Source organism: Oncorhynchus clarkii, chromosome 31 (genome assembly GCF_045791955.1).
Source record: "Oncorhynchus clarkii lewisi isolate Uvic-CL-2024 chromosome 31, UVic_Ocla_1.0, whole genome shotgun sequence".
Classification (NCBI taxonomy): Eukaryota; Metazoa; Chordata; class Actinopteri; order Salmoniformes; family Salmonidae; genus Oncorhynchus; species Oncorhynchus clarkii.
In genome coordinates this window covers 40,098,305-40,124,664 of record NC_092177.1, presented here as the reverse complement: position 1 = coordinate 40,124,664, position 26,360 = coordinate 40,098,305, and the positions used below count along the sequence as shown (strand labels likewise).

The 26,360-nt window shown below is 39.8% G+C and overlaps 1 protein-coding gene across 1 annotated transcript in view; it reads left to right on the top strand.

The window, feature by feature from the left end:
* Positions 1-579: 579 nt before the first annotated feature.
* Positions 580-26,360, top strand: part of LOC139390737 (short transient receptor potential channel 3-like) — a 70,963-nt gene continuing 45,182 nt past the window's right edge. Inside the window, exons 1-4 of the mRNA XM_071138072.1 lie at positions 580-734; positions 13,935-14,709; positions 15,831-15,881; positions 25,106-25,291. Of these exons, the coding sequence (XP_070994173.1) occupies positions 580-734; positions 13,935-14,709; positions 15,831-15,881; positions 25,106-25,291 (1,167 nt within the window). The remainder of the gene's footprint in view (positions 735-13,934; positions 14,710-15,830; positions 15,882-25,105; positions 25,292-26,360) is intronic.

The window sequence follows — 26,360 nt, the reverse complement described above, 5'->3', positions numbered from 1 at the left end:
ACAGTATGCCTGTTTGAATCATGTAACAGTTCCTTTGGGGATATGGTGTCCCCATGCATACATACTTCCATAAGAAATTAGAACCACTCTAGAAACTGAGAAACAAATTAGATTGCTGTAATAGTGCTGCACTAGTATTCAGATGGCTGAGCGCCACATCAAACCAACAGCTCTCTCTAGCAATAATGGAAAGCAAGCAAACATCTTTCAGTACCAAGGCAAACACTTCACCTGTTACTTGTGTGATTTTAGTAGCCTAGCGGTGGTGGTGGCAGTGGTAAAGATGAAGACAGTGAATGATGAGCGTTCATTTGGCAGAAATGGGCTGGACCACTACCAACTCCCATTCAATCCACTTATGCAACCTAGCCCGGAGTTGTACGAAGACCTGGGCAAATAGACCGTAGCCTGGCTGAGAACTCAAGCACACGCCGGCTTCATTCTGTAGCCCAAACTGACGTGCTGACTTCGGAACTTTGTCACACATAAAAATGAGACAGTAGAGAGAGACAAGAGAGAGACAAGAGAGAGAGGGAGAGAGAGAGAGAGAGAGAGAGAGAGAGTGTCACTACAGCCCATATGTTAACGAAGGCCAGAAAGTATCACAAGAGAGTATCGTTCTTCGAAGAGGAGGACGAACAGTGCTGGATTGAGGAAAACGACGGTGTGAATGAACATGACCTAATACCCGTTCAACAAGTCCGGAACTCGTCGGGATATTGTGTTTATAATATGTGAGTAAACTAGCCTACTGTCTATGGAGAACTAATTTTAGGCTTGATAACGTGGGCACGGGAACTGTGGATTAACTTGTTTACTTAAAACTGTAGAAATGTCATGATTCATTATTTTATGACACAGACTACTTTAAATATACATTTCTATACATTTCTTTCATTGGTCCAATGAAAAATTATAACTTGTCATGCGCTCTTCGAAGATCAAGACTATTCACATTTGTTGCACTGACATGTCATATAAAGTCCTCAAATACGAAGCTTTTAACCTGGTAGCTAATAGTGCAATGGTGTTGTTTTGGGCCAAACCCAAATGTAGAATTATATCCTATTGTCGTATTCTAGCTGCATTTTTTTGGACATTGGCAGCGTTTGTGACAATATGTGCGCCACCTCGTTCGCTTGTCACACATGACATTGTGCAGACAAGAGAGCGTCAGTTTGGTTCATAATGCATGACATGCTGACTAGACCGCGTCCGCGTGCGCCATCGCATGTTCGTTTTGTCCACCCACACCAGACGCGATCAGGACACACAGGTTGAAAAATCAAAACGAACTCTGAGCCAACTATATTCATTTGGGGACAGCTCGAAAAGCATTAAACATGTATGGCAATTTAGCTAGCTAGCTTAATGTTGCTTGCAAATTTGCCCTGGGATATAAACATTGTGTTGTCATTTTACCTGAAATGCACAAGGTCCTCTACTCCTACAATTAATCCACAGATAAAAGGGGAAACAGAGTTTGTTTCTAGTAATCTCTCCTCAATCAGGCTTCTTCTTCTTGGGTACAATGATTGAATAACATTTTTTTGTGTACATTTATTTTGTGACGCGAGCGGTTTTGTCAGCATGTAAGCCGACATGTAGTCTACATACACTACATGACCAAAAGTATGTGGACACCTGCTCGTCAAACATCTCATTACAATATCATGGCCATTAAATGGAGTTGATCCCCCCTTTGCTTCAATAACAGCCTCTAATGTTCTGGGAAAGCTTTCCACTAGATGTTGGAACATTGCTGTGGGGATTTGCTTCCATTCCGCCACAAGAGCATTAGTGAGATCAGGCACTGATGTTGGACGATTAGGTCTGGCTCGCAGTCGGCGTTCAAATTCATCCCAAAGGTGTTCAATGGGGTTGAGGTCAGGGCTCTGTGTAGGCCAGTCAAGTTCTTTCACACCGATCTGGACAAACCGTTTCTGTATGGACCTCGCTTTGTGCATGGGGGCATTGTCATGCTGCAACAGGAATGGGCCTTCTCCGAACTCTTGCTACAAAGTTGAAAGCACAGAATCGTGTAGAATGTCATTGTATGCTGTAGCGTTAAGATTTCCCTTCACTGGAAGTAAGGGGCCTAGCCCGAACCATGAAAAATAGCCCCAGACCATTATTCCTCCTCAACTAAACTTTTCAGTTGGCACTATGCATTTGGGCAGGTAGCGTTCTCCTGGCAACCGCCAAACCCAGATTCGTCCGTCGGACTGCCAGATGGTGAAGCGTGATTCATCACTCCAGAGAACGCATTTCCACTGCTCCAGAGTCCAATGGTGGAAAGCTTTACACAGTTTGGAACTCGGTAGTAAGTGTTGCAACCGAGGACAGATCATTTTTACGCTCTACGCGCTTCAGTGGTCCCATTCTGTGAGCTTGTGTGGCTTACCACTTCGCGGCTGAGCTGTTGTTGCTCCTAGATGTTTCAACTTCACAATAACAGCACTTACAATTGACCGGGGCAGCTCAAGCAGGGCAGAAATTTGACAAACTGACTTGTTGGAAAGGTGGCATCCTATGACGGTGCCACGTAGAAAGTTTCTCAGCACTTCAGTAAGGCCGTTCTACTGACAATATTGAGCTATGGAGATTGCATGGCTGCGTGCTCGATTTTATACACTTGTCAGCAACGGGTGTGTCTGAAGTAGCCAAATCCACTAATTTGACGTGGTGTCCACGTAGTTTTTGTGTATATACAGTTGAAGTCGGAAGTTTACATACACTTAGGTTGGAGTCATTAAAGCTATTTTTTTCTACCACTCCACAAATTTCTTGTTAACAAAGTATAGTTTGGCAAGTCTACTTTGTGCACGACACAAGTCATTTTTGCAACAATTGTTTACAGACAGATTATTTCACTTAGAATTCACTGTATCACATTTCCAGTGGGTCAGAAGTTTACATACACTAAGTTGACTGTGCCTTTAAACAGCTTGGAAAATTCCAGAAAATGATGTCATGGCTTTAGAAGCTTCTGATAGGCTAATTGACATCATTTGAGTCAATTGGAGGTGTACCTGTGGATGTATTTCAAGGCCTACCTTCAAACTCAGTGCCTCTGCTTGACATCAAAATCAAAAGAAATCAGTCAAGATCTCAGAAAAGAATTGTAGACCTCCACAAGTCTGGTTCATTCTTGTGAGCGGTGATTGATCCTAACAGGATTTTGCCTGTGCTTAGCCCTATTCCGTTTCTTATTATCCTAAAAACCTCCCTAGTCCTGCTGATGACAAGCATACCCATAACATGTGTTGTGTTGGATTTGCCCCAAACATAACACTTTGCTCTTATGTCCTTAATACATTAAGTTCATTTCTTTGCCCCAAAAAATGCAGTTTTACTTTAGTGTCTTATTACAAACAGGATGCATGTTTTGTAATATTTTTATTCTGTACAGGCTTTTTTCTTTTCACTTTTCACTCACTGTTGTTGATCCATCCTCAGTTATCTCCTATTACAGCCATTAAACTCTGTAACGGTTTTAAAGTCAGCATTGACATCATGGTGAAATCCCTGAGTGGTTTCCTTCCTCTCTGGCAACTGAGTTAGGAAGGGCGCCTGTATCTTTGTAGTGACTGGGTGTATTTATACACCATCCAATGTGTAATTAATAACTTCACCATGCACAAAGGGATATTCAATATCTGCTTTTTTTTACCCATCTACTAATAGGTGACTTGCTTTGCGAGGTATTGGAAAACCTCTCTGGTCTTTGTGGTTGAATCTATATTTGAAATCCACTGCTCCACTGAGGGACCTTACATATAATTGTATATGTGGGGTATAGATATGAGGTAGTCATTCAAAAATCTTGATAAACACTAATGCACACAGAGTGAGTCCATGCAACTTATTATGTAACTTGTTAAGCACATTTTTACTCCTGAACTTATTTAGGCTTGCCATAACAAAGGGGTTGAATACTTATTGACTCGAGACATATCTGCTTTTCATTTTTTATTAATTTGTAAAAATTTCTAAAAACATCATTCCAATTTGACATGATGGGGTATTGTGTAGGCCAGTGAAACAAAATCTAAATCTAATTGATTTAATATAAATTCAAGCTGTAACACAACAAAATGTGGAAATAATAATGGGGTGTGAATACTTTCTGAAGCCACTTTACATCTAGCACAGTCCTTTGGTAAGTCATGCAGTGTTTAATGTCCTTCTAACTATGGGTGTTTTGTGTTGGGTGTTTTGGGTGTTTTTGATGATTAGCGAGCTGGTGCCACCTTACATTGTCAGGCTAAGCTGATTTTACGGCTGTATATTAAAAATGACGTTTGAAAAGTCAGTAGAAATACTTTAAAATGAACCTGTCAAACAGTTCCCCAACCCTGCTGTATTGGGGATAGTAATAGCTCAAGTCTTGTGTGTTGTGATTTTGATATTTACTTAGATATTCCTTGGGTATGTGTTGAGTTTGTGAATACGACACAAGTGGATATGTTGCATTTTAAGATACCAATGCCACATACCTTGCTTTCATGTGATTTGCGTCTTAGGTGTAGAGACCCTAGCCTGGTCTCTGATTTGTTTGTGCTCTTACCAACTCCATTGCTCATTGTCAAGCTCATTGTTTGGCATGACAATCAGTGACAATGAATTGGCATGATATCACAACCAGACTGGCACTCAGGCTATGGAGACCCAATAGAATTAGAATGAGTAGAATTTATATACTGTATTTCTTCAGTCCATGGATTTTTTTTTTTGTGGTCTCTCAATATGGCAACACAATAGCCACTTGCGTGTGTAGAATACTGAGAGAGGCACAGAATTCAGACAGTATTTTCAGCAGAAGATACTTTCTTGTACTCTGTCATTGGGTATTGTTGGACCTTGACCACCCAGGAATTAAAGGTCATGAATTTCTCCAGGCAGTGACATTTGTCCTCTGAGAAGATCATCTGTGACCTTCCAAGACCTCCCGTTGTCTTTATGTTTAAAAAAAAAAAAGTCCTAGACAAAAACAAAACATGAAGAACGTGAACTGGGTCATTCCACGAAATGAGTGCCTTTGGCATCTCTTTGATATTTTAAGTGGATATTGTGCACAAATATAGAATTTTAAAAAGCTTGATATATTCAATGAAGTCCTCTTTATTATGGACCATATGGAAAATTGATTGAATCAGAATAGAAACTGGTTGAATAAAGACTTGCTAAAGTGCCCAAAAAAATCAGCATTTTGACATGCCTCTCAGTGTGACATCCACTGTGAATTCTGGGAATATTTTAACCCACTTAATCCCAACATTTATCCAAGTTTTCAACATCATTGTAAAGCCATAGGTATGTTGTTGCTTTGACAAAGTCATTTCTGAAGATTAGTGATTCAAGGTAAAAAAAAAAAATATATATAAAAAGACAACCTGTCCCTCATTTTAAGGTCAACCCTGTTATGTGAACTGAACTCTTGTTTTAATATCAAATCAAAGTTTATTGGCCGAGTGCACAGTTTATCAGGTGTTGTCGCGGGTGCAGCGAAATGCTTATGTTACTAGCTCCTAACATTGCAGTAAAATGTCAAACAATTAAATGTAAGAAAATAAAAAAAGACATGAAATCAAGAACGTCTGGACAAATCTGATTAACCACCCATATAGCACTGTATCAGTAATCAAATGCAATCTATACATATGTACACCGGGAGAATTTGCACAATATCAGCTAAGAATGTACAGCAGTAGATACTGCATATTAGATTAAGCAATATCACGAATCCAGTGTATAAATACATATGCAGTGTGTATAAACAGTGTAACTAAAATACAATGTACAGTAATATAAATATTATGATGAGCTACGTCGGGATTATAGTATTTAAATTCACGGTGTGAAACAGGAAGTTCAATGTCTCTAGCATATAGCAGTGTTGGGTGTGTGTGTAGGTGCGTGCGTGTGTTTGTGAATATGAGGTGTGTGTGATGGCTTGTGTGTGTTTGTGTGAGTGAGTGTGCATCACCTGGTAGACGGTTAGTGGTGGCTGTTCAACAGTCTGATGGCCTGGTAATAGAATCTGTTTTTTAGTCTTGGCTCTGATGCACCTGTACTGTCTACGTCTGTCAGACGGTAGCGAAGTGAACAGTCTGTGGCTGAGGTCCTTCTTGGCCTTCCTTTGACACCGGGTGCTGTAGATGTCTGGGAGGGCAGGCAGCGTGTCTCAGGCGATTCGTTGTGCTGCCTGCACCAACTTCTGGTGAAACTATTGCTTTTAAAATAATTTTTTTCAAATGAAACAGTTAACATCTAATAGTCAAATCATAGTGTAAAGCAGGTGAGCTGGTTCTACCTTTTTTGGCCATTTTCCGGTGTTTTGTGGTGGAAAACTGAGCAGGTTGAGCACAACACGATAACCCTGTTACCCATAGATAGACAGGCTAGAAATGTTTTATCAATTTCTTTGTTCAAGTGAAGCTTGCATTGAATTGCCCCTCCCTGTTGCACACAACAAGGGGACGGTTAACCCTGTGACTTTTTTTGGCACTTAATAGGCACTTAGTAGTCATTTTATTTAACCTCGCAAAATGGTTGAACATGTGCTCTTTATGAATGTTAAAATTAGGTTAAATAAAATGTTGTTTTTTTTAAATCACCAAGTTACACTACTACTTGATGGCTCAATCCTACTACTGTATGTGTTTTTACACATTTTTACACATTGGATTGGGGTACTAATTATGGTGCAAAGCAACTGTATTGTCAAAACAAAAATCTTTGGTAGTTTGTTCCAGGGCAGTGGTAATATTTCCATTTCCTGACAAATTTGGACAAATTCTGACCTGGCATATGCTTTCTTTTGGACTTAAGGTATATCAGACAAGCTACAGGACCAGTGATTTATTAATGAATGTAATTAACAGACCTGTTCAAAATGTAGTCTTGATCAAAATGTAGTCCTGACCTAATGTCACTCAATGTCCCATTGCAGCTTACGTGTACTAAAATCCTCTGGAGTGTCATGGAAATAGTGTAGGTCTACAATAGTAATTAGTACTATATAATAAGGCCCCACAATAGTTTACTGTTTACTGTTTACTATTCAGGGCCAGTGAAAATTGTCGAAGCTGCGAGTAGAGATGGTGAAGCTATGGCAGTGGATGCCCAACAGTCTGTGGATGTCAGTCGGTTGAGAGATCCTGAAACACTAATCATGAAGGTTGATTTACTGCGCAGGGGACTAATTTTACAGGACAAACTAACAAAAATGTAAGAAACTGGACATTGTCAAAGCGGCTAAAAGATTCTTGGATCTCCAGGATTTCACGGCTGAAACAATGCAGGGTATACTGTCTGAAGATGCTTCCCCTCTCAGGCCTCAGAGCCTGTGTAGGAATCTTGAGTACTTTTTACTAAGTGAAGGAGTACATTAACTTTTGTTTAATTTTTTGAAAAATTACATTACTGTGTCCTATTTTTATTGTTTAGTTATTTTTTGTTAAAGGATCTCAGTTTTTACCCCACCCAGTAGGTTGCAGCAATACACCTATTTGGATGTAGTATGTCAATAAAACCTTAAAGAAGAAGATTGTGCATTCATCCCTTGTGGGTTTTACGTTTCCTGTCTTCTTTGTAGGCCAAGTGTTTCCTCAAGTAAGTCTAGAGTTCCCTGCTTTCCCAGTAGGTCCAGTCTATCTTGCCCTATCGGTAGGTCAAGAGTATCTCGGCCCTTCGTTAGGTCAGATGTGTCCTTCTCCCCCAGTATACTCTGTTTTTTTATTTATTTTATCTTTATTTTTTTCTACTTTTTACCCCTTTTTATCCCCAATTTCGTGATTTCCAATTGGTAGTTGATGTGTGTTTTGTCCTACTTTTTAATTTTTAATCCCAGCCCCCATCCCCTCAGTAGGCCTTTTCCCTTTTGCTAAGCCGTCAATATAATTAAGAATTTGTTCTTAACTGACTTGCCTAGTTAAATAAAGGTTAAATAAAATGTATTAATTAATTGTATAAAATATTCTGGGCCCTCAGTTTCCTGCGCCATTGAGCTCGGAAATAACACAGTTGTAGGCATTTGTGCAAGGGATAAGAGGTCATTAGGTAGGCCTGCTTCTTTGCGTAATCAGGTGCTTACTCAACATTGACAGGAGCACTCTAAACCAAAGACAATGACTAAATTGACAACTCATAAATAAAATGAAATAAACCAAAACTTGTTTCTCAGAATCATAGGTTGTGCATTCTGCAAACAATGTGTCGACTCCGACAATAAGGACGGTAAAAGACTGGAATAATAGTATTTTGAATGCATTAACATAAATCACCGTAACCAAACAAACGTTGTAGATTAGAAATTGTAGGAATGAACTGTAAATGTGCTACTGGTGATACAGCGTATGTAATGGGGAATTGATAGACACTAACAATCAAACGCAAACAAATCAAATTAAATCAAAGTTTATTTGTCACGTGTGCCGAATACAACAGGTGTAAACCTGACAGTGAAATGCTTACTTACAGGCTCTAACCAATAGTGTGAGAGAAAAAAAGGTATGTGTGTGTGTAGGTAAGTAAAGAAATAAAACAACAGTAGAAAGACATTTGAGAAAATAGAAGCAGGGCTACAGTGGGGCAAAAAAGTATTTAGTCAGCCACCAATTGTGCAAGTTCTCCCACCTAAAAAGATGAGAAAGGCCTGTAATTTTCATCATAGGTACACTTCAACTATGACAGACAAAATGAGAAAAAAAATCCTGAAAATCACATTGTAGGATTTTTAATGAATTTATTTGCAAATTATGGTGGAAAATAAGTATTTGGTCACCTGCAAACAAGCAAGATTTCACGTCATCGTTGACGTGTACCCATGATGAAAATTACAGGCCTCTCTCATCTTTTTAAGGGGGAGAACTTGCACAATTGGTGGCTGACTAAATACTTTTTTGCCCCACTGTATATACAGACACCTGTTAGTCAGGCTTATTGAGGTAGTATGTACATGTAGGTATCGTTAAAGTGACTGTGCATACTGTATATGATGAACAGAGAGTAGCAGAAGTGTAAAAAGAGGGGCTGGCAGGTGGTGGGACACAATACAGATAGCGCGGTTAGCCAATGTGCGGGAGCACTGGCTGGTCGGGCCAATTTAGGTAGTATGTACATGAATGTATAGTTAAAGTGACTATGCATATAAGAAAAACAGAGAGTAGCAGCAGTGTAAAAGAGGGGTTGGAGGGAGGGGGCACACAATGCAAATAGTCTGTGTAGCCATTTGGTTACACTGTTCAGGAGTCTTATGGCTTGAGGGTAAAAACTGTTGAGAATCCTTTTTGTCCTAGACTTGGCACTCCGGTACCACTTGCCATGTGGTAGTAGAGAGAACAGTCTATGACTGGGGTGGCTGGGGTCTTTGACAATTTTTAGGGCCTTCCTCTGACACCGCCTGGTGTAGAGGTCCTGGATGGCCGGCAGCTTTGCCCCAGTGATGTACTGGGCCGTACGCACTACCCTCTGAAGTGCTTTGCGGTCGGAGGCCGAGCAATTGCCGTTCCAGGCAGTGATGCAACCTGTCAGGATGCTCTCGATGTTGCAGCTGTAGAACCTTTTGAGGATCTCAGGACCCATGCCAAATCTTTTCAGTCTCCTGAGGGGGAATAGGGCCTTGTCGTGCACTCTTCACGACTGTCTTGGTGTGTTTGGAAAAATCTAGTTTGTTGTTGATGTGGGCACCAAGGAATTTGAAACTCTCAACCTGCTCCACTACAGCACCGTCGATGAGAATGGGGACGTGCTCGGTGCTCCTTTTCCTGTAGTCCACAATCATCTCCTTAGTCTTGGTTACATTGAGGGATAGGTTGTTATTCTGGCAACACCCGGCCAGGTCTCTGACCTCCTCCCTATAGGCTGTCTTGTCGTTGTCGGTGATCAGGCCTACCACTGTTGTGTCGTCAGCAAACTTAATGATGGTGTTGGAGTAGTGCCTGGCCATGCAGTTGTGGGTGAACAGGGAGTACAGGAGGGGACTGAGCACGCACCCCTGGGGAGCTCCAGTGTTGAGGATCAGCGTGGCAGATGTGTTGCGACCTACCCTCACCACCTGTGGGCCGACTGTTAGGAAGTCCAGGATCCAGTTGCAGAGGGAGGTGTTTAGTCCCAGGATCCTTAGCTTGGTGATGAGCTTTGTGGGTACAATGGTGTTGAATGCTGAGCTGTAGTCAATGAACAGCATTCTCACATAGGTTTTCCTTTTATCCAGGTGGGAAAGGGCAGTGTGGAGTGCAATAGAGATTGCATCATCTGTGGATCTGTTTGGGCGGTATGCAAATTAGAGTGGGTCTAGGGTTTCTGGGATAATGGTGTTGATGTGAGCCATTACCAGCCTTTCAATGCACTTCATGGCTACGGACGTGAGTGCTACGGGTCTGTAGTCATTTAGGCAGGTTACCTTTCTGTTCTTGGGCACAGGGACTATGGTGGTCTGCTTGAAGCATGTTGGTATTACAGACTCAATCAGGGACATGTTGAAGTCATTAAACAATGAATGTGCACAAATTGGGGGGAGAGCGCATTCACACTCCCCTTCATCGACTGTGTCATCCGCGCAGCCTCCGCAATGGATTAGTTCACTAAGATGGGCGCAAATCAGACATAATCTGTTAAAATATTTTTGCTACTGCTCCAGCAAAAAAAAAATATTGGTCGACAAACAGCCTATCGATCAAACAATCAACCAATCAATGGACCAGTTGACTAATTGGGGTCAGCCCTAGTTTCAACAACAGTGTATTAGCCCTTTCTTGGTTTGTTTGTTGTTATTTTATGCAACATGTATTTTCCTTCTCCGTTTGCATGCATTCTGTAATGTTGATATTTTGCATCAGAAGTATGGACTCTATTCGCCTTATACCCTCCCCCTGTTCAGAAATGGGAGTCCATTTTTTTCTGCCACAGCATTCGCCTCAAATGGATGCATTTGGAACGGTGAAGGCTCCTCAGAGGAGGAAGGGGAGTACCATCCTCCCCAGTGAATTTAATAAAAATGTCAATTGTAAAACTAAAAAAGACATAATTTTTAGATAAAACTATACTAAATAAATTTACGTCACCAAATGTATTAAAACACACTGTTTTTAAATCAAGGTCTACAGTAACCTCCACAGCACTCTGTAGGGTAGCACCATGGTGTAGCCGGAGCACAGCTAGCTTCTGTCCTCTTCTGGGTACATTGAGTTCAATACAAAACCTACAAAACCTTGTTAGGTACTACTGCACTGTTGGAGCTAGGAACACAAGCATTTCGCTACACCCGCAATAACATCAGCTAAGTATGTGTATGTGACCAATAAAATTTGATTTGATTAGATTTTTAGGAGGCTCATGGTTCTCACCCCCTTCCATAGACTAAACAGTAATTATTACAACTTCCGGAGGACGTCCTCCAACCTATCAGAGCTCTTGCAGCATGAACTGACATGTCCTCACAATCAAAGGATCAGATAATTAATCACTACTGAACGCATAAGCCTCAGTTAGCTAGCATTGAAGTGTATACAATGTGGTGAGTAGTTGACTCAAAGAGAGAGAAAGACAATATTTGAACCGTTTTGAAGAAATTAATGTAAAAAATAAAGGAGAAGCAAGAGAGCGAGAGAGAGATATTTCATAGCCAAAACAATTAAACTCAGTTTTTCACAATTCCTGACATTTAATCCTCTGTCTTAGGTCAGTTAGGATCACCACTTTATTTTAGGAATGTCAAATGTCAGAATAATAGTAGAGAGAATGATTTGTTTCAGTTTTATTTCATTCCTCACATTCCCAGTGGGTCAGAAGATTACATACACTCAATTAGTATTTGGTAGCATTGCCTTAAAATTGTTTAACTTTGGTCAAACGTTTCGGGTAGCCTTCCACAAGCTTCCCACAATAAGTTGGGTGAATTTTGGCCCATTCCTCCTGACAGAGCTGGTGTAACTGAGTCAGGTTTGTAAGCCTCCTTGCTCACACATGCTTTTTCAGTTCTGCCCACACATTTTCTATGGGATTGAGGTCAGGGCTTTGTGATGGCCACTCCAATACCTTGACTTTGTTGTCCTAAAGCCATTTTGCCACAACTTTGGAAGCATGCTTGGGGTCATTGTCCATTTGGAAGACCCATTTGCGACCAAGCTTTAACTTCTTGTCTGATGTCTTGAGATGTCATGCTTCAATATATTCACATAATTGTCCTTCGTCATGATGCCATCTATTTTGTGAAGTGCACCAGTCCCTCCTGCAGCAAAGCACCCCCACAACATGATGCTACCACCCTCGTGCTTTACAGTTGGGATGGTGTTCTTCAGCTTGCAAGCTTCCCCATTTTTCCTCCAAACATAACGATGGTCGTTATGGCCAAATAGTTCTATATTTGTTTAATCAAATAAAAAAATGCCCTCAAATACACTCAAAAAGTACTATCTTTGTCCCCATGTGCAGTTGCAAACCGTTGTCTGGCTTTTTTATGCCGGTTTTTGAGCAGTGGCTTCTTCCTTGCTGAGCGGCCTTTCAGGTTATGTCAATATAGGACTTGTTTTACTGTGGATATAGATACTTTTATACCTGTTTCCTCCAACATCTTCACAGGGTCCTTTGCTGTTGTTCTGGGATTGATATGCACTTTTCGCACCAAAGTACGTTCATCTCTAGGAGACAGAACGTGTCTCCTTCCTGAGCAGTTTGACCGCAACTCCAATTGACTCAAATTATGTCAATTAGCCTGTCAGAAGCTTCTAAAGCCATGACATCATTTTCTGGAATTTCCAAGCTGTTTAAAGGCACAGTCATCTTTTGACCCACTGGAATTGTGATACAGTGAATTATAAGTGAAATCATCTGTCTGTAAACAATTGTTGGAAAAATCACTTGTCATGCACAAAGTAGATGTCCTAACCGACTTGCCAAAACTATAGTGTGTTAACAAGAAATGTGTGGAGTGGTTGAAAAACAAGCTTTAATATCCAACCTAAGTGTATGCAAACTTCTGACTTCAACTGTATATACTGTATTCTATCCTATTCTACTGTATCTTAGTCTATGCCTCTCTGACATTGCTCTTCCAAAGATTTATATATTCTTAATTCCTTTCCTTTACTTTAGAGTTGTGTGTATTGTTGTAAAATTGTTTGATATTACATTGATATTGATGTTACTGCACTGTTGGAGCTAGAAACACAAGCATTTCTCTACACCCGCAGTAACATCTACTAAACACGTGTATGTGACAAATGACATTTTATTTTATTTGTACAAATACTTACCAAATACCCTTGGATATTATTAAGCCAAAATCAAAAACAAGTAATCGAATGTGCCTTATGCCTATGACTCTCATCTCTGGAAAGAGCAATTGCTCAGATTCAAACCTGGCTGAGAAACCCATGATATGTCAGTGCAAACTGTAGTTGTATTACTCATGCATCTGTTGTGTTTCATTAAAATGCTATTAACGCCAGGAGGATTTCTCACTCGGTATGTGTGGCGCTCTGTCACTGGCTCACCTCTCACTGAGACGGCTGGGGTGGCTGGGTTCTAATGAATACACTGCTGTCCGGCTGCCACTCTCCATTCTGTTGTGAAAGTCGGGGTGGCGTGGGGTGGTGGAATTACGTGGCTGTGGGTCAAGGAACAACAGAGACTGTGCAGACAGCAAAGATGATACCCTAGATGAGCCCTTATGCCAGAACGTAACTTTAGCTCCGAGCTTATATTACTGGTCTCTTTGAATGGTGAAGGGTCATTTAGTAGACTTTGTAAAACAGGGCCACAACTGAAGTCAGCTCTTTATAGTTGAAGGACAAAGCAGCTTGTTTTAACTTGTAGAGGGGCAATTTTCTTTTCTTTTTGGTAGTAAACTTGGTGGTAAGTATGTTTGCAAAAGTCAAGGCTCTTCACAGAGGGAGTAACCATGATGTTGTTTTCTCCGTCTCTGCAAGGAAAAGGGCGGCGGAACTTGAGCTCCCCGCCCACCGGCGGATGACAGGGGCGCGGGAGAAGGGTCGTCGACCAGCGATGCGTGGGCCGGCCTTCATGTTCAACGACCACACCACCAGCATGACCGCCGAGGAGGAGCGCTTTCTGGACGCCGCCGAGTATGGCAACATCCCTGTGGTCCGCAAGATGCTGGAGGAGTCCACCACGCTCAATGTCAACTGTGTGGACTACATGGGCCAGAACGCATTGCAGCTTGCGGTGGGCAACGAGCATCTGGAGGTGATGGAACTGCTCTTGCGGAGGGACAACCTGGCACGCATTGGTGACGCCTTACTCCTGGCTATCTCAAAAGGGTATGTTAGGATCGTGGAAGCCATCTTGGCCCATCCATCCTTCCAAGCCAGCGAGCGGCTGACGCGGAGTCCGTGTGAGCTGCAGGACGATGACTTCTACTCGTATGACGAGGATGGCACACGCTTCTCGCCCGACATCACCCCCATCATTCTGGCTGCACACTGCCAGAAGTACGAGGTGGTACACATGCTGCTGTTGAAGGGTGCTCGCATTGAGCGGCCACATGACTACTTTTGTAAGTGCCCAGAATGCACCGAGAAACAGGGCAAAGACGCTTTCAGCCACTCACGTTTGCGCATCAATGCCTACCGGGGCCTGGCTAGCCCGGCGTACCTTTCGCTGTCTAGTGAGGACCCGGTGTTCACTGCGCTGGAGCTCAGCAATGAACTGACCAAGTTGGCCAACATCGAGAAGGAGTTCAAGGTAGGACACTTTTGAGCTACTCTCATTCAGGATTGCAAAATTCTGAAAACGTTCCTAAATTCAGTTTAAAAAATAATAATCTATTTCTAAGAACGTTCTCAACATTGTTTGGTTTTTCAGAAAAACCTAGGAATTTGGGGAAATGTACAGAATTTTGCAAACCTTCTACTCAGAAGCTTAATGTTCAATGTCTGTTGTTTTTTTCTGCATTTATTTTGATTACCATTTTTGATCGGTTTCTTGGCATAGTATCTACTAGGGCTGGGCGATATGGCCAAAATTCAAATTTCAGTGTTTCCTAGGGGACCCTATAATCTTTGGCTACATCTTTATTCATATAGCCAACATATTCATGCTTCGCCCATTCCTCTTTGATTTAGAAGATACTGTTGCACAAACAACATGCTGATTTAAGCCTCTACCAGTACTGGTATCAGGCTGTATTAGCAAGCTACGTTTGCTCTGACTCAGTACTTTTATTAGCTAGTTAGCTAGCCAGCGAACTAGTGATTAGCATTAGTGGCTAAAACGATGTAGCTTAACTTGCTAAGAAAATACAAACTTGCTGTTTGCAGATGTAAGAAACACAAACTAATATCGTAATTATAGAACGCTTGTGGATGTATATTAAGATCAAAGTGGAAACAACGTCGTTGACCATGCAGACTGAACGAAAGTGTCTCTTAGTCAAGCAAAAACAAATGCGCTCCTTGAGTGACAGGGGTAGGGACAAGGTCTGTGTGGAAAGCGGCTTGGAGAGAGAGAGAGAGCGGAGAGGGATGACTCAAGTAGCGGAGTAAACTATAAAAATGGACGTTACACACGGCGTATCACATTTAACAAACCAAACATTAAAATACCGTTATAGAAGGTAAAGTAAAAACCCAAACCGGTCCGTGCATAAATACCGGTATATAGTAAAATATGGTATATCTCCCAGCCCTAGTACCTACAAGATTGATGATTGTTATCAGGTAAAGTCTTGTACAATAGCAATGTGTTGATGCTGCTTAACTGCTCCTTTAATTTCTGCCTCATGTTTTCATTTAACACCGATGTTGTCATGTAATGAATCTTCAACCTGTGTGTGTGTATGTGTGTTATGCTGCTGCCACCACCAGGATAAAAAGAGCCATAAAAAAGAGACCATGCAGCACAATTGCTTCTCCCTGGTAAATATGTTTAATTACATCAATTTATTGACATTGTAGATAAACATTCTGAAATAGACTTGAATTACAAGAGCAGTTAATGGGAGATAGGGGGGGAAAAAACTAACATGTCCTCTTAAGAACTTTGATTTTTTTGTATTGCTTGTAAAAATGAGTTCACTGAACCACATTGCCACAAAAGCTTGTTATCCAAATTTGCTAAGGTGTTCCATGCTCTTAAACATATGAAACATTAACAACCATTTTGAGCTTGTATGATGCAACAAGCTACACTAAATTTGTTTTAAATGAGAACATTTTAGGAAAGGATGCTTGTTTGTAGTCTGGATACCAGTCTTTTTAGCTTTTTAGCTAACATTCCACTCCCCACTGGGCACAAACTGGTTAAATCAATGTTGTTTCAACATAATTTGTCAATGTATTGTGACGTGGAATCTACATGGAAAATACATTGGATTTGAAAAAGTCAAAACTGTTGTTTTGAGAGGGAAATTACAACCACATGACTGTCACCATGGTAACCAATTGTCAACATTGACAAACCTTGCATAAAATATGTTGAATTTCTACCTTTGAAACAATGTCAGATCTTCAATGTAATGTCCACCATAAGAAAAAAACTATAGGCTGGGCACCACCTCCTACTGGAAAGTTGATCTACCTATCCTTTGGTTTCCCATCCAGGGTTTTAACCAAGCCCTGTCCTGCTTAGTTTTGATATCTGTCACCAACTGTTACCAATGTGCTATCGTGAGGATGATTGTTGAAAAATGTCAATTTAGTAGATTCACTGGGGCTGCTATCAAAGTCATTCCAAAGTGTAGGTTTAACAGAGCAAATTAAATTTAACCATACTGTATCTCATCAATGATGCTATTTAGGCCTGTATGGGATTTGCGAAGTCATCAACAGCTATTGTTCAAATTCAACCCAGGATTAAACTAAAAATAGACAATACATATAGTCCTAGGTTTTCACACGTTACATAGCTCAATATCCGGCCTCATACAGGGCTTGTTATCTTTTTGCTCTGAAACCGGTTTTCTTCCATCTGTTCTCTGAATTGTCATTTGCCTCCCTCTGTGAGAGATCATATCAGAACATGTTCTAGTGAATCAAGCGCAGTAAATGGTTCACTGCCTCTTACCACATGGTGCAATGCTTCACTTTACAGTTGGATCACAATGTTCAGTTATAAGTAACTGGAAATGTAGGAATCGGACTTGCCTAAAACTGTATTCAAATTGTCTCCCATTCTATTCTGTCTTTGGACAGATGGATTACGACAATCGATCACAATTAGAAAGAATAAAGCATTAGACATGAACAAAGTGGCAGAACAAAGTATACTCTGAACGTCGAGTTGTTCCATGGAAATTAAATCAAGAATAAATGCTCTCAGCAAACAATCACATTTGGACTGTTCTCCATGCTCCTATCCGGCAGGCAGTACCGGTGCATCAAGGCTTAGACCAACAGACTCTTAAACTGCTTCTATCCCTTGGCCATAAGACTGTTAAATGGCTAACAACTACTGCTCCCCCTCACACCTACGCTGCTGCTAAAATGATTTTTAAAATGTTTATTATTGAATATTAAAACATACAATCTACTTGCAGTGAAGCCGCTTAACATTTACATTAGATTCAGACATCTAACAGATACCCATGCAGAGCGACTCACAGAAGCAACCAGGGTCAACGCCCTGCTCAAGAGCACATTGACAGATCTCTCACAAGGTCAAAAACTGGGACCTGTCATTCTATCGTCGTTCTATCCCCAGCCCAGAAAGTCCACTCCCACTTGTCTCCAATCTAATCGAATATAATCCACAGATTGCGAGTTGAAGATTAATATTTTTACTAAGAGTATTAGTATATTAGTAATTGACCGACCATGTCTCTCCAGATCTCCCAACAATGCTATTTCTAGGGTCAATTTTAGATTAATGTTATGCTTTTTCAGCCATTCCTGAATTTGAGACTGCGTATCCTCACAACATAATCTGAAGAGCTGCGATGATTGTATGACCCAAATATTCAAAAAACAATTGGTGGCAAGAATTCTATATAATAATTTAAGTCTTGAATCTTGTGTCGTTTTATTTATCAACTCTTATCAATACACCCTGTAGCATGAAAATGATACATCAGAAATCTCTTCCCAGCAATCTGTAAAGCACAGTTTTCAAAATCCTGGTCCTCAAATGAAACTGGTATACTTTCCTATTTATGCTATTTTTATTCCTCCACCAGTTTGATCCTTTATATTGGGAAGACAGACCAGTTCCCTACCTCCTCCCGCTGCCACCTGCTTCTTCCATTTTTGGGGTAATGCTGTAGTCAATTGGTTGTAATCTTGGATTGAGCCAACCTTCCCACACAATTCTGATAACTCCATGAAAGACATCTACCATTCCAATTTACAATATCATTTAAAAACAAAATACAATTTTCAAACACATTTTCCATAAATACAGGACTTTTATCAACCAGCACATTTGAGTTGTAAAATGATTATTGATTTGATATATTACTACCACTATGCTGCTGTTCATTGATTGCCATTAGTATCTATATATTTATCCTGCTACTGGTCACTATTACTCCTGTTTGCATGTATGTATTATCATTAGTATATTACCAAAAGTATTTATATATTTCTGCTACCAGTCACTTGTCAGCCCTGTTTACATGTACTATATACACTACATGACCAAAACTATTTGGACACCTACTCGTCAAACATCTCATTCCAAAATCATGGGCATTCATATGGAGCTGGTACCCCCTTTGCTGCTATAACAGCCTCCACTCTTTTTTGAAGGTTTTCCAAAAACTGTTGGAACATTGCTGCAGGGACTTTTACGCGTTACGTGCTTTAGCACTCGGCGGTCCCGTTCTGTGAGCTTCTGCGGCCTACCACTTCCCGATTGAGCCGTTGTTGCTCCTAGACGTTTCCACTTCACAATAACAGCCCTTACAGTTGACCGGCGCAGCTCTAGCAGGACAGACATTCGACGAACTGACTTGTTGGAAAGGTGGCATCCTATTCCACTAATTTGAAGGGGTGTCCACATACAAAATGATCTGCCTATCATGTCTACACTGACACTATTACACACACACTCACATACACACTCTCACCACTTATGCTGCTGCTATACTGTTTACTATTATTATTATTGTTGTATATTATTATTATTATCTATCCCGCTACAAGTCACTTTCTCTTAATCCCTGCCTACAGGGATGCATCTTTAATTGTGTTCTTAGAGCAAGGTTAAAACAACAATGTGATAGATTTTTTTTCACTCCAAGCTACATTTTTTCAAATATAATATTATTTTAATTTCCATAATTACTGCACTTTGCTGAACTCATAAAGGTGGCGTATCGGGAGTATCGGTTATTAGCTGCGTCTATTATAGGATGATAGTACTATGATATTATAGGGATTGAATGAAGCTCAGTGTTAAATTCAAATCTCCCTATCACCATATCTAAGCCAATATAATACCAATCTCGATGAAAATTTGCAAATCATCGTGATTGAAGGTACACATCACACTCCCTGCCTCTTGTGTGAGCTGTTCGGCTGTTACCGAGAACCACATGCCCAATTTTTTAACAGGGTTGTTAGCAATTGATTTTTTTTGAGTATTTCATACCCAGCTCAAATTCTAAACGTCAGATTAAAATGAGACTATAGCATCCATAAAGTGAATATAGGACTTTTAAAAAATGTCTGACTAAGTTTTGTCGGCGCAACAGTTTTTATTAAATGTTTAATTTATCGCCCTCAGTGCTAATTTCTGTCTGTTAAGAACCAACGATGTGCTACCTTTTTGTAGCATTTCTGACAATGCTAACATCATTTTTTAGCCGAAACTCAGAGTTCTAACACCGGATTGGTTGCTCGGCAACAACACAGTTGCTTGCACCATGCTACCACTGCCGGTCATAATAAGTATATGGAACAAACCTAGGATACTGTATAATGCTAGCTATATGTTGGCATTCAAGCTGAGGTTAATCAATAAATGCAAACAAATATTTTGATTAGCTAGCTAACTAGCTAGCGTTATGTAGCTAACAAGGAAAGCTAGCTAAAAAGCTAGCTATATTTTGCCAAGTAAGGTTTTTCACATAAGGCTGAAGTCGTGTGTAAACTGCTGATCTAGACACTTGCGTGTAATCGGAGCACAAACAACTATGCACAAATAAATTGGTCCTTGGCTGCTGTGATAGGCAATTAACTTTAGTTAGCAAAGTAACCTTAGTCAACATAAGATTGTAACGTTAGCTAATGTGTATGGCCAGTTCATGCACCACAATAGATCATACTTTCTTACACAAAACATAACTTGCTAGTTACGTTAAGTTTAAAACCACCAAATTTTGGGAAACTGCCACACGACTCACGTTAATTGGTATTTTGGTATGTTATTGGGATCCCCGTTAGCTGTTGCAAAAGTTACTCTTCCTGGGGTCAACACAAAACATAAAAAATGACATAATACAGAACATTAATATACCAGAACAGCTCAAGAACAGAACTACATCAAGCATTGCACAGACCAAGCGAAGTATTGTAGGATGAGGTAGACAGATTTCAGACAGGACAAACACTGCAGTTATCTATGCTACATTTCCTCGAAGAACAACCAAGACCACACAAACCATAGCCGAGAAAACAAATTGTTTTGTTAAGAAACAATAAAAGTAAGGTATACCAAACCTTCTTTTTTTTACGTACTTAGAGGACCGTTATTAGCATGTTTTAACCACTCCTATAAAACAGGTGAAGGTCTGATTTTAATTATTTCTGAAACAGGACCGAAATGGTAAATATAAAGATCCAGTCCGTTAAAAGGCCCCTTACACTTCAGTGTTGTGATGCAAACATTCTAGCAAAATGTGTAGGGTTTAGAATTTAAACGGTATTGTCAGATATTATTAATCCTAATCCTATTTTTTTTTACATGGACGATACATTGGAGATAATATAAAACAAGTACTGGAAACAATAGAACACTATGAAAATTCTGGGAAACCTGGCCTGGTATTAATAGCTGACTTTGAAAAGGTTTTTGATAAATTACGATTGGGATTCATAAAAAAAGCCTGGAATATTTCATTTTGGAGAATCGCTTATTACAATGGATTAAAGTTATGTATAGTTACCCGAGGTGTAAAATAGTAAATAATGGCTACTTTTCAGAAACTATTAAACTGTGAAGAGGAGTAAAATAAGGTTGTCCTCTATCGGCATATCTATTTCTTATAGCCATCGAAATGTTAGCTATTTAAATCAGATCCAACAATAATATCAAGGGGCTAGAAATCCAGGGCTTGAAAACAAAGGTGTCATTGTGCTGTGATTTTATATTTTTTATCCACAATTTTGATAGAGGATCTTGATACTTTTTCTAACCTCTCATGATTACAACCAAAGTATGATAAGGTTACTACTACATTAGGTATTGGATCACACAAAAATACAACTTTTACATTACCGTGTAGTTTATTAATAAAATGGTCTGACAGTGATGTGGACATACTCAATATTCATATCCCGAAATAAATAAATAATCTCACTACAATAAATTTGAATAGAAAGTTAGGAAAAATAGATAAGATCTTGCTACCATGGAAAGGAAAAAAGCTGTCTATTTGTGAAAAAAATCACTCGGGTTAAGTCTTTAGTCATATCCCAGTTTACCTATTTGCTTATGGCCTTGCCTACACCTAGCAACTTGTTTTTTACATTTTATGAGCAAAAAATATTCTATTATATAGGGAATGGCAAGCCAAACAAAATTAAATGGGCCTATTTATATAATGAATATGAATTCGGAGGGGAGAAATGATTTAAATATTAAAGCATTAGACCTCTCACTAAAGGTTTCAGTCATACAAAAGTTATACTTAAATCCGAACTGGTTCTGTAGCAGATTAGTAAGAATGTCTCACCCCATGTTCAAGAATGGCCTTTTTCCCTTTATTCCAAAATATACGCCATAGAAGGTTGGTTTAAATTTCAATTTAATCCTCCATAAAAGACTGAACAAATAATACAACAAATATTATGGTTAAACTGAAATATACTAAGTGATTTAAAAAAAACAAACATTATTTTTACAATAGAAAAAGTTCTAATCTTTGTAAATGATATAATAAATCCAACTGGTGGAGGTATGTCACACATGCAGCTAACAAAAATATATGGTATATTCTGCTCTACCCAAAATTACAACTATTTGCAGCATTACCGCAAAAATGGAAGGGGTGGAAAGTAAGGAACTTGTCTGTCGATCCTGCATTAAAGAACAAAATTGGTTAAAGAAAATTGATAAATAAAAAAGTATACCAGTTTCATTTAAGGACCAAAAAAATTGACGCTGTGCTATATAGATTGTAAAATAATTGGGAAGTTATTTTTGATGTACCACTTCCGTGACACATGGTTTATGAACAGATACACAATATGACTGTACATTCAAAACTACAACATTATTGCAACCAATAGAATGTTATATACATGGGGCATATAACCATCCCAGCTCTGCAGATTTTGATGTGAAGAGGCAGAATCATTAGATAATTTGTTTTGGTACAGTATTGTCCATATGTAGCTTGTTTTTGTTCGCAGGTTCAGGAATGGCTGAATAATTGCAACAATTACCTGGAGCTAACTCTGCAAATAGCACTGCTGGGTGATTTGAAAAGTCATAGTTAATCGATCAATAATATATTCATACTTTTGGCAAAAACAACTGTAGAAACTATGAGAATAGAAAGGTTCAGAACATTTGTAAAACAGCACAGGTGAAAAATAGATATGAAAACTGGATGTTGTTCATCGATAGGTGGGAGAGGTTGAGTGGAGCTGAAGGGTGGGACTAAAAACAATATGAAAACTAATGCAAAATATAGTGTGTCTGTAAAATGTACTGTGCCTTCAGAAAGTATTCAGACCCCTTGACTTTTTCTACATTTTGTTACGTTACAGCCATATTCTAACATTGATTAAATAAATAATGACAAATCTTAGACATATAATAAGTAAAATAGAAACTGAAATATCACATTTACTTAAGTATTCAGACCCTTTACTCAGTACTTTGTTGAAGCACCTTTGGCAGAGATTACAGCCTCGATTTGGGGAGTTTCTCCCATTCTTCTCTGGAGATCCTCTCAAGCTCTGTCAGGTTGGATGGGGAGCGTCGCTGCACAGCTTTTTTCAGGTTTATCCAGAGATGTTCGATCGGGTTCACGTCTGGGCTCTGGCTGGGTCACTCAAGGACATTCAGAGACGTGTCCCAAAGCCACTCCTGCGTTGTCTTGGCTGTGTGCTTAGGGTCGTTGTCCTGTTGGAAGGTGAACCTTCGCCCCAGTCAGGTCCTGAGAGCTCTGGAGCCGGTTGTCATTCAAGTATCTCTCTGTACTTTGCTCCGTTCATCTTTCCCTTGAGCCTGACCAATCTCCCAGTCCATGCCACTGATAAACATCCCCACAGCATGATGCTGCCACTACCATGCTTCACCGTAGGGATGGTGCCAGGTTTCCTTCAGATGTGATGCTTGGCATTCAGGCCAAGCATTTCATCAGACCAGAGAATCTTGTTTCTCATGGTTTGATAGTCTTTAGGTGCCTTTTGGCAAACTCCAAGTGGGCTGTCATATGCCTTTTTACTGAAGAATGGCTTCTGTCTGGCCACTCTACCATAAAGGGCTGATAGGTGGAGTGCTGCGGAGATAGTTGTCCTTCTACAAGGTTCTTCCATCTCCACACAGGAGCTCTGTCAGTGTCCATCGGGTTTTTGATCACCTCCCTGACCAAGGCCCTTCTCCCACGATTGCTCAGGAAGAGTCTTGGTGGTTCCAAACTTCTTCCATTTAAGAATGTTGGGAGTCACTGTGTTTTTGGGACTTTTAATGCAGCAGAAATGTTTTGGTACCCTTCCCCAGATCTGTTCCTCGACACAATCCTGTCTCGGAGATCTACGGACAATTCCTTCGACCTCATGGCTTGGTTTTTGCTCTGACATGCACTGTCAACTGGACCTTATATAGACAGTTGTGTGCCTTTCCAAATCATGTCCAATCATTTGAATTTACCACAGGTGGACTACAATCAAGTTGTAGAAACATCCAAGGATGATCAATGGATTCAGGATTCACATGAGCTCAATGTTGAGTCTCATAGCAAAGGATCTAAATACTAATGTAAATAACTAATAATACTATGCAAAACTTAAAAAAAAACTATTTTTGCTTTGTCATTATGGGGTATTGTGTGTAGATTGATGAGGAAAAAATGTAATCTAATTGACTTTAGAATAAGGCTGTAACATAACAAAATGTGGAAAAAGTCAAGGGGTCTGAATACTTCCCAAATTATTTTTTATATGCACACACAATTTTGTTGTATGTATTTTTTAATATAGGCCTATTGTAAATGTGTATTATTGTTGCGTCGGCATCTTTATTGCAACAGGGAATACAAGTACAAACAACTTTAAGCTATATATTATTTTGACAGAGGTAATGAACTGTCCATTGATCAGCACAGCAATTGATAAAACAGCAACAATTACATTATCTGATCCATAGCACCCCCTGATAAATCAAATTTAGAAATAAAAGTCCCAATATATATATATACAGTGTATATAACATTTTAACAATCAACAATGTTTGTGAACTAGGCCTTTATTACTCCTGTATGAGCGGAGAAAAGTACTTGTTAGCAGAGCAGAGAAAAATACTCCTCAGCACCGCCCCAAAACATCTTCCTGCGGCCATGACCTGACCTCCCCCTTGTACAGTGCACAGTATTAAGTTGTAAATGTATTTCAGATTTTCATACTTGAGTAATAATAACATTTTATGAAATGTGCATATATATAACACTGCCGACATCATTGCACACAGATATTCCCATTGGGTCACCACTACCGTAGGCATATGGCTCTTTTTGTCCAGCCAAGTAGTGCTCAGTTACTCAGAAATGCTAAAAGGGTTTTCTAAGAAATTGAGTTGTTTTCTCACTGGTATAGCTTCTATAACAGTATGGTTGCTGAACAAAATACCACTAAGTTTATATTATGCTCGTGTCACATATTACTTTTGTAAATTAGATTTATGCAGACGAGCTTGCATTTCCCTGTCTACAGCAGCTGACTTGGCTCTAACCTGTGTTTTCTCTCCCTCCGTCCAGAATGACTATCGCAAGCTGTCTATGCAGTGTAAGGACTTTGTAGTGGGAGTGCTGGACCTCTGTCGGGACACGGAGGAAGTGGAAGCCATTTTGAATGGAGATGTTACTGCTGAGAAGGAGGCGGGAAAGGGCCTTCGCTCTCTCCTGAGCAGGGTCAAACTGGCCATCAAGTACGAGGTGAAAAAGGTAAGTAGCTAACAGTTTCCTTTATCTATTCTAAGGCCTTGCAAGCAGTTGACTTCGCTCTCTAATCTCTATCTTGTAAGTTATTTCTAGAATATAACAGTAGTTCAGTCAAAACAATTACCAAGACGTTGGTAATTGTACGTTACATCCAAAGGATTCCATTGTTACTTGCCTGTGTACCAGATCTGCATCTCTGGCCCTTCTGTCCTTTCTACACCCCTCCACCGGACCTGCCTAAAATATTACCTGGTAAACTTTTACCTGAGCAAAAAAAAAAAAAGGAGCATGCCTTCCACCTCAACAGGGCAACTTTTGTAACATTATCTGTCTCATATGCAGCATCCATCCATTTTTCATCAACATTTTGTCTCTACACTTTTTGCAACAGTTAGCAATTTGCATTGCTCCGATGCTGGGTGCTTTTGTTTTTTGCCAGAACTACAATATCTGATACTAGAAATCCCTATGCTGTACCTCCACGTTCAGGGGTCAACTAATAACTAAACATAATATTCCTGTTCAGAGTGCCTAGAAGTAACACAGCATAATTCCAACCAAAGCACAGTCAACATATTGAATGTACATGCACAGTGAGCCTCAAAAGTATTGGGATACTTGAAATGGTACAATAACTATGAGGTTAAAGTGCAGACTGTCAGCTTTCATTTGTGGGTATTTTCATATATTGGGTGAATTGTTTAGAAATTACAGCATTTTTTGTACATAATCCCCCCCCTTTTAGGGGACCAAAAGTATTGGGACAAATTCACTTATACTGTATGTGTGTTAAAGTAGTAACACATTAAGTATTTGGTCCCATATTCATAGGATGCAATGACCACATCAAGCTTGTGACTATACATTTGTTGGATGCATTTGTTGTTGTTTTGGTTGTTTCAGATAGTTTTGAGCCCAATAGAAATGAATGGTATATAATGTATTAAAAAGGATGTTTGGATCCTTCCCTCTGTGCACACCATGTCATTTCAACGTGGAATATTGGATCATATTTGGAAAGATAGATTGATCAATGAGATTCCAACCTATTTTCACCCACTCAAAAAAGACA